This window comes from Falco naumanni, chromosome 5, assembly GCF_017639655.2.
Source record: "Falco naumanni isolate bFalNau1 chromosome 5, bFalNau1.pat, whole genome shotgun sequence".
NCBI lineage: Eukaryota > Metazoa > Chordata > Aves > Falconiformes > Falconidae > Falco > Falco naumanni.
In genome coordinates, this window is record NC_054058.1 from 49,449,193 (window position 1) to 49,459,162 (window position 9,970).

General features: G+C 38.4%; 1 protein-coding gene across 2 annotated transcripts; it reads right to left on the reverse strand.

Moving 5' to 3' along the window:
• Nucleotides 1-2,080: 2,080 nt before the first annotated feature.
• On the reverse strand, nucleotides 2,081-7,203 carry LOC121089495 (arg8-vasotocin receptor-like). 2 transcript variants are annotated; one of them, XR_005828228.1, is made up of 3 exons: nucleotides 5,683-7,203; nucleotides 3,459-4,691; nucleotides 2,081-3,144 (listed from the first exon to the last, which is right to left on the reverse strand). XR_005828228.1 is itself a non-coding variant. In XM_040596768.1 (2 exons), exons 1-2 carry the CDS (start codon nucleotides 6,596-6,598, stop codon nucleotides 4,492-4,494), a joined length of 1,116 nt encoding a protein of 371 aa, XP_040452702.1. In that variant the 5' UTR covers nucleotides 6,599-7,203; the 3' UTR covers nucleotides 2,081-4,491. The 2 variants fall into 2 exon arrangements, 1 of the variants encoding a protein (XP_040452702.1); XM_040596768.1 differs by having other exon boundaries at nucleotides 2,081-4,691.
• Nucleotides 7,204-9,970: the final 2,767 nt, after the last annotated feature.

Sequence of the window (9,970 nt, forward strand, 5' to 3'; positions counted from 1 at the left end):
AGTCCTCAAGTGGCAACAGCAGGAGCACCACATAAGCCCGTTTTATTTCAGAGAGGCAAAGTAAAGACAACGTGGGATACCTCTGCAAGATATTAGGGCCGGTAGCATTTGGAAACTGTATGGCAGATCACGAGGCTCTACCTGGGACCGTGAGAGCATAGACGGACCTGGTGCTGACACACATAGGACTGAGGAGGTGGGTTTGGGGATAGTTGGAGTTTTAATGTGGTAGCACAAATTACATCAAGCTTTCTTGCTGATTTTCTAACAGTGTGATTTCCTTTCAGTTCAAATATATATGGATCAGCTAATAGAATAGTAAATAGTTTCTTTGTGACTGCTTTACTTTAAGTAATACGATTCCTATTTGAACTGTATTCCTTTGCAATCCTGTTTTGCTGCATGTATGAATCATCTGTTTCACAATTATGGAAGTTTCCTGTAGATAACCAGGGTATTAAGGATCAAATCCCTACCTTATGAAGACAGAAAATGGCTTGCACTATTTTTTTGTTTTGTTTTGTTTTTTCCCCCCTCTAAGGAATCCAACGCAAACTGGATTTGACTGAAAGAACCGAGTAGCTGGCTAATCTTGCTTTGCCTTTGTCTGCTCATGATACTTTTCAGCCAAGAATAGCTAACATTCACAATCTCTTGATACTTTTATCCTGGCCAAGTGTTTGGGAACTAGACAATACAGCCATGTCTGCATGCCATGTCTGCTTCACATAATAAACTCTGCCAGTTCCAACTTGGGTCTGTTGGAATCACATCTGTTGTGATGTTAGACTGTTACACACAGTCTTCCTGAACAACACAGAGACAGGAGCAGTTTATTTGACCCAATGACCAGTTACCACTGTCAGAACTAAGTGATCAAATTGAAATTGGCAGGACATCAGTTTGGCACCATCCTTAAAATTTGTCAGCATCATTTCATTGCAGGAATAAAGAGAATATTACCCAACACCTCTGGTTTCAGTGTTCACCATTTACAAGTATCGGAACTAGGACTGGCTATGAAAATACAGCAGCAGTTCTGTAAAATAACAGAATTATCAAAATATACTGTAAAGAATGCAAAACATGTTGGGATTTTCCTTTCATTCTGCTAGGGTTTGGGTTTTGGTTTTCTTTTTTTCTGTAATAAATCTACAAAGAACTAATAGTTACATTACATTGATTCTTCTTTTCTGTACTGCAAAACACAAACCAAGAATTTTTAAGAAAGAACCTAATTCCTTTTACTGAACTGTGCCTTTCCAAAGTGGTAATAAGCCTGAAGAGCAAAAAAAAAGGCCCACTAGATAACAAAAAACTATATTGCGGTGCCAGCAGCAACAACACAACCATTCACTTCAAGAGTGTGAAGTTGTACGCTACGTATTTTTCTGCTCAGAAATTATTTGTATGAGTAAACAGAATCTAGGCATTGATGAGGAAGGCTTTCATCTGATAACTGGATTTTCTCATTTGCAGGTGTTTCCAGAGTGCCTCCAGGGACTTGCACGTTCGAGTTTCTGACTCTCCCATATGGATTAAACACCCTGGCCAGACTACAGGGATGTCTCAGTCATTCCTCTTAATGAGGCACTGTAATGCCTATTGGAAATCTAAGTGACAGTGAATTGGAAAAGATATTGTCCAGCTGAAGAATCAAAATACAGTGAAAAACAAGGGCACGAGGTGCTCAAACTACAACTCCCAAGAAAGCTGATGATGAAATTTACGAAGAGAAAAATCTCATTGTATTTTTAAATGTCTTTTTCTTTAAGGAATAAGAAAAGTCCTGTAAAGGACACTTTATTAGAAAAAAGAAAGAAAAAAAAAAAAAAAGAAAGAGTTATCAAAATGAATTTCCATCATTTGAAAATTAGTTTTGACAGAAAATTGTGGACTGGAACAAACTCCCCATTGAGTGTGTTTGTCGGGTCAGTGCTGCCCATGGGGCAGAGGCAGGCCATGCAGGATAATGACTTACATCTGGAAAATGCAGCCTGGTTCACTTCGCTAGGAAAAAAGCAGGAATACCTGTGTTCACATACTTACTGACAGACTGAAACTAAAAGCATCCATAGCCTGTAGTTTAACACTGCAGTGCAGTAACCTTTGTTTTTCTTAACAGTGGGACTGATGTCAGGGGAAAGAAAATGAAAAAAGCAGAAAGCAAGCACTTGAGAAGTAAAAATATCATTGTTTTGAACATTACAGACAGTGGGCGTTCATTACTGAACTTAAGATCTGGCATTTCATTCATTACATCATCAAAATATCTGAAATATGGACAATAATACCACTCTCAGACTTTTATAGAAAACATTGAGCTATTGTTATTTAAGAAATTGAGCTCTACCAAATTATTTATAAAGCCAATAACAAATACATGAGCCATGCAGAAATGTAAGTAGCAGAAGTTATACTTTTTAAATATCAGAGGCCGGATCAGGTGGTGTAAAATAGCACAGCTCCACCGCAGTCTCCGAGCAGTGCTGTGACTTACATCAGTTCTGAATCTGAATGAATATTTGCACACAATTTAAATGCCTCTTTTCCTTGCAAATTATAACTTTTGAGGCTTTCAGTGTGTTTTGCTGCAAATCCAGTAGTACAATGACACAGGTGATTCCTCAAAGCATTTCTATTTACATTTCCTTTGAACATTGAATATTCTACTACGTAACTAACTGCAAAGGAAGTAGAAAAACTAAATGCCCATCACTAACCACTGGATTAAGTCATAAAGGAGAAGCTGAGAGCTAACTTGACTTAAAGTCTTAGAAAATCAATGGCTGAATATAACAAATATCCTATCAATAGTATGGATTGTATCTTGGATGTTCATACCCCAGACAAGGACGCTGACAGTTACAGAATTGCTCTAACAGGGAACATGTTGTGTGGTAGAATTAACAACTATTAATTAAAGAGAAGGGGACAAAAAACAGCAAGAAAAAATTATCAATTGCAATTATAATATGAAATGACATAAAGACTCTTTCCATTCCTATCTGGCTCTGGTACTGTCTTCATCCACCTTCTTCCTCTTCCTACTTGCTGGAGACCTGTTCTTCTTGCCAGCTGGACTGGGACACTAGCTTTCCCCATCATAAGAACAGCAATATTTGGTTCATACCTCTATCTGGTCTAAATATGCAGGGAATAGAAATCATAGAATAATCAGTCATTATCAGCAGACATTAACCTGAAGTGTAACTATTCATTGTGCAGCAGCATTTCTCACAATCCAATAAGTATTTAGTTTAAATCGATATTTCTTTGAGTACAATTTAAAGACTGTCAACCCCCACCCCCCGCTTTTATAGCTTTTCCACTGAAATTTGAGATTGCTAGCACTTATAAAAATGAAATGTGAAGAGCACTGATGAAACATAGTATAATGTAGGCAGATGGTGTGCAAGTATCATGAAGAATCTCTGTGAATGTAGCTCTATTCTCACCTGAAAAAGCCTTGCTGATATTCCTTCCATACTCCTCTGATTAGATTGCAGACACTGAAAGGGGAATAAATAGGTACCTGCATAAAACACCCACAAACTAACAAGAAAATGGCATTTTGAGATAAAGATATGCAGATTTATTTTTACCACGAAGGGGAAATAATGGAATTTGAGCCTGAAGGGGTTCTATGCACACTCTGTCAATAAATTGCACACCGAAACAAATAGGTCTGAATACCAAATGAAAATGTATGCTCTTAGCAACCATTTTTATTTAAAGTATGTGTACATTTGTGTATCTATGTGGGGTTTCAGGTGACTGCTTGCACATCATGGAATGCATGGAAGATCAAATCCCACAGTGTGAAGCCACAAACCTGGACTGCTACTATGCTGCCGACACCTGTGATCCACAATGGCATCTGAAACCAAAGTAGGTGTGCAGTGTCTCAAGCACACTGAATATATTTTTTTTAATTGTATTAAGCTGCTTGGCATTTTATAAATGTATATAAGGAGTTAATTTAAAATAGGTGTTAATAATAGCTGGCAAAGTATTTTTCTGACCTTCTGCTGCCTTCTCAAGATTTGCCAGACCGTCCCCCAGTTACATCAGAATGACAAACAATTCATGGTTCAATTTAAAAACATATTCAAGTCTAATCATGCCAGACTTCTTTCCAATTATGTTTCAATTTGAAGGACCAGTTAGTTGTAAAATTTTACTGGTTAGAAATCCAGAATCACAAAAGAGAAAGTATTTTAGGACACAAAATATTTCTGATACTTTCATGTATCTTTGCCAGTCTTTACAAGAATTCATTCTGATAACACAGTGGTGATGGAAGCACTGAGTCAGGCTTGCACAACACAGAAACTTTCTGTATATGCTACAGAACTGCACAGAAATATATTTATACAACAAAAGATAATTTTCCAGCTTCTTTATCCGTAAAATGAGGGACGGTGGTAAAATATCAATATGTCTTGTGAACATAGCAAATGTAACAAAACAACAAAAAACATCCAATATTTATGCAGAAGTACTGTTTTCCTCAGGGTCTCTGTCTATGAGTTGAATGCTCCCTGTGATCATTGATTCCTCTTGAGCCGAGGTGTTCTCCAGCTGCTTATTTTTGCAATACGGAATGTGGCCGCAAAAATACATGTAAATCCACGGGTTGGTGCAACTATTTAAATTGCCGAGGAGCATGATAATGGTGAATGCCGAACCTAAAATTAAATAGTTAAAGCAATAACAGTAAATAAAACACTCATATAACTAAGTAACATTTTCACAGTCTGATGCTTTCTGGTGTGCCTGTTCATATATTAATTAAATAGTAGGAAATTCCCATTTATTCAATGCAGTTTGTACTGTTGAAGGTATGAAGCACACTGTATTGTATGCATTTCAGAGTTAAATGGTTCCATATAGCTCTTTTTTGATGTAGCTCCATTACATTTGAAAGCAATTACTAACCTGCTATACAGATACAGATAAATACAGATAGATAGATAGATATAAATGTATGTAGATTAAGACTCAAATTCACACTGACAGGAAGAATTCTTAAAGATCAGAAGATATTTTTTTCATCAGACAGAGCTATTACCATATTTTCCCCTTTGCTTTATATCTTTGAGTTCAGAAGTTTGACAAGATTCATCTTGTTTACAACATGGCATTCTTTGATACCTCTCTCAGGCATGCTTTTTTGCTTTATAAATGGCTGTTTCACAACTTCTAATTGTTTCATAGTGTATTACAGATATTTCATCAACATGATTTTGATATTCAAAAAATAATCAGATGTCTTATAATATCACTGTCCCACCCAGTAAATAAGAAATATTTCTTGTAATACTTTCAACAGTTAATTACTCCTTTTCACCTTAAGAACAAAAATACTGCTGCTATAATATCTAAAACTTCTAAAAGTCTGAACCCTTGCTGGATCAGGTGATACTTTTCACTGTTGGTAGTTAATCTTTAAATCATTAATCACTCAAAACACACACACGAAATACACACTTGTATGTGTGTGTTGCTCACACAACACATCAAGTTCTCGGTACCTAATTAAATACAGTAGATAATAAATCCAGGAATTTCTTTTTTAATCATGCTCAAATGATCACATGTAACTTTTACAAATATAAAGCAATACAGCAATATGCTAGCCTGATATGAAGTTATGAATGAGGATGGAGAGTATCTTACCTTCAGTCATGACACTGGGGAACCACACAGACCACAGCTGTGCAATGAAGAAAGGTGACCAACAGAGAACATACGCAACAACTGTCACCACTGTCATTTTTACAGTCTTGATCATAGCCTTTGAAATACAGTTCACACTGCTTGCTCGGGATGGCAGGACTTGCTTCTGATTTGTTACTTCATATTCGTTCTGGTTTTTCACATATATATTTCTTTTGATTATTTTGCAAATCTTAACCTGGCACATGATAAGGATGGCTGAGGGAATGAAGAATATAACTACAAAAATCCAAGTCACGTATGCCCTTGGGCCCCATGGCTGAATAAATTCACCCCAACATTCAAAGACACCTGGAGATATTTCAGTCTTAGAAAAGATAAATACCTGTGGTAGGCTAAGAATCAGTGATATAGACCAGCTGGTGCAAATGGGGATGTTCCAGAGAGCTCTCTTCTTCTGGAAAGTGACCATAGGGTAGCAAACCGCTTGATATCTGTCCACTGTCATGACCACTATCATATACGTGGAGGCAAACATGCCTAGCAATTGTAGATACTTGATAATTCTGCACAAGAAATCTGGCCCTATGAAAACATCTGTAATATCCCATAAAAGCTGAGGCAGCACTTGAAAAAAGGCTACCACTAAGTCAGCAATGCTGAGGTGAAGCATGAACACATACATCCTAGAAAGCTTCTTTCTTCTTCGCCACAGCACCAGTATGAGAATAAAATTGCCCACAGACGCTGTCAGAAATATGGCCCCCAGCACAGCAATCTCTACTTGAGCTAATCGCTCATCTCTCTCTGGTCTTCCAACAGGATCTGACTGATTTGTCAAAGTCAGGAATCTGTGAGGAGAAGAACTCTCGGTCTGATGTGTGTTATCCTGCATAGGAAATGAAAAATTCTTCATAATGCACAGAAGCTACTTACAGTAACTGCTACTTGTAACTCAGGTTGACAGCTGTGAAGTACTGGCTGGCAAACAAACCAGCCTCAGGTTTCAATCTACCAGAAAATCTCCTCCTGCTTGTGCGAACTAAAGCAGTGGGACCTGGATCCTGATAAAATTCTGTCTCTTGCTGGCATGCAGAAAGGCTTTATATAGGCTCCCAGCAGACAGAGCCTTACGTAACTGCAGAGCCCTCGGGTAGGCTGCAGGGACTGCAGCCAACGGCAGACCGAGCCACGCAACTGGGGGAAACACATAAATAAAAGGCAAACTTCAGAGGCTCAGCGTAATTCAATTACTCACTTCTGTCTTGTAAATAGCTGTGGCCAAAATCATACTTACAATGATCGCACTCAGGAGAGTTCTTGCAAATTTTATTTATTTTTTTTTACGCAGACCAGAAGTACACGCTTCGGCTGAAGAGGGAGGAATTTTTATACGTAGACGGAAAGTTGAGCCCCTGAGCCCAGGGCGCATCATAACTGCAATTCTCTAGGCTCCTGGGGCACAACCACATCCTAAATGCAGCAGAGACAAAGAAATGCATTTTTCCATAGCCTTTTTATTTTTTTTTCCCTTTTTTGGAGTCACCTGATTCTAAAAAAAAAATAAATTTGAACTGCCATCAAAATAATCATTTTTGTTTCAAGACAGGGTCAAGACTAAGAGGTATTTTCTCAGAAAAATGAAAAATAACACATGTGAAATTAATTACTTTTAATGGGACTGCAAGTCTACTGAGAATTTAATAGAAAAGTAAGTGAAAATTCAGTGAGAAATCCAACTAAGGAAAAGGTCTCTACAAGAAACAATTTGCAAGGGTCTCTACTATAGTGCTAAAGGCTGGGAGGTCATTTTTCAGTACTTAATCCTTTTTGGTTTTGTGGAGTAAGTTGTACCATGATGACAAGTATTTCATTATTCTTACCTTCCAGTATGACTTTCGCATATTGCTAGTGGCAGATAAGAACAGCAATTTTGATTTAATTTCATTTGTTCTCTCTCAGTCTGCCCTCTTAATCACCAAAGAGAGATTTAATAAAGTTAATTAATTTTATATGAAAGACAACACATATTTGTATGCAATCTTGTTTGAAGCTAGAGCACTCATATCCTTTTGGTTACAGTTAGAACACTGGTAATTCGAAGTCTTTCTGAAGATGAAACCGATAAGGTTAAATTATGTCCACGCTGCACGTATAATACATAAAACTGCATGTACACTGATTAATCACTGTGATCATGAATATGTTATAAAACCCGCTCAAGAATCTCACAAACAGACTACCATCTCTTTGGCAGTAAATGTTTTTAAGTGTCAACAGACAGGGGAAGGGTGAAATTCATAAACAAGATGATGAGGTAGACTTCAACAGTGTATAAAAACAGCATGATCTCTTTCCTCTCCCTCTTTCCCACCATGGGACCGATGTTAATACTTCAAGCAAGGGTGAGACTATGAGAACAGACAACAGACAAGCTGAACAATCTCAGGAAGCTTTGCCACCACCAGCAGACATAGGTATCCATAATCCAGATCTGGCTCAACGCTGCTGCAGCTGCCTGAGCCTACAATGGCTTTTCTCTAAGAACATGTTGCAAAGAGTATGAATCACAACAACTTAATGTAATTACACCTGATCATTTTTTTTCCTAAATGGAAGCCTGTTTGCAGGAAACTTGCATTCCTGAGGTCGTTTCCTTTTAGTTTACCCCGAACCCCCATTTGGAATCTATCTCAATTAGTGGGAAACAGCATGGCAAGACCATAAGGGAACAAACAGGTTTGCTTGTTTGCTTTCACGCTCACCCTCCCTCCCTCCACCCAGCAACTTGTAGAAGAGTAACTGAATTGGCCACAAAGCATGAATCCCTGGCAATTCTGCTGATGGCAAACACTGTGCTGTAGAGCAGGCTGGCTCATCTCCAGTTCTGCCTTCAGATGGAGACAAAATTTCAGGTGTGTGCTCCAAAATCATTTATCTTGACTATCCTCACTCCATGAGTGAACAAAAAGCTAGGTGGGATCTTTATTCTTTTAGCAGGATACAGATTACTCTGTCTACACATGTACATCTAGGCAGAGCTGGGACTAAGTGAGTTGAAAGAGGAACATATTAAACAGAAAACTGAGCCCAGGGTCAGGCAAGGAAGATAAAAGTAAATTTATATTTCATGATCTGAAAGATTATATATGAATTATATGTAAAAGGACCAAAATACACAACACAAGTCACTTCTGGGGTACTGTTGGAAGACTAACCAGAATTTAGTACCAGAAGCATACGTTTGTAAAATTTTTGCAAGGCATGATGTATGGGTAGACATATTATTTCAGGCAAATGTGTTTTATCACCTACACCTAGAATAGTTCAACAAGATCCCTGGGAACATGCAACTCTTCCTAGGCCTACACACGTACCCACAACAGTGTCTGGGCAGCAGACACGCTATAATAGGTGTCAGGCTCAGCGTGTGGACACAGGTTAAAGGGAAGCACACTGTGTAATGACTGGCCTTTGCCATGTTTATAAAAAGGGAGGCGGGCCTCCTTGCAGAAGTTGTCCTAGTGATGTAAGATTCTACTCCATCTTGCATATAATCAGTTCAATATATGTTAATGGTTTCATACCTTTGAACTGCACCCTTTCCATCTTTTTCATCCACATTAGCAGACATTCAGGACAATGTTATATTGAAATTGAATCCACTCTGGGAATGTAACTGACTCAGAAAAGAAAAACAGGGTTACAGATGAAAATATTTAAAGAGTCTTAGCTGTTCTTTTACTCCAGTCATGTCCTTTTCCTGTTGACCAGCTTTGCTTCATTCCAAACCATATCTGTCCAAGTTAAATCCTTTTCCTAAATTATTTACTTTCAATAGTGTGCGAAGGCACATTCTAATTAACTTCTGCTTAATTTCTCAGTGTGGGTTCTCATCTAAAGCTTGTTGGTTAGCTAATAGGGAGGGTTTCAGCTCACAGATTAACACTTACATTTAGATGTCTGCTTAGAGTTACAGAATCACACAGCTGCTCAAGGCAGGGACAACACTGAATCCAGACCGGTTGACTTAGGGTTTGTCCAGTCAGGTTTTGAAAACCTCCAAGAGCTTAGGCCCCAAAACCTCCCTGGGTAATCGGTTGCAAACTCTTACTTATTTTCACTGTGAAAAAGCTTTCCTTACGTGCCAACACACCCTCCCCTGATTCTGACCACCTTCTCTCATTCTTCTGCCATGACCACTAGTGCAAGAGCCTGGCTTGGACTTCATGCCAGCCTTCCTGTAGGTACCAGGGGCACTGCTAGGCACCCTGAAGCCATTGCTCCT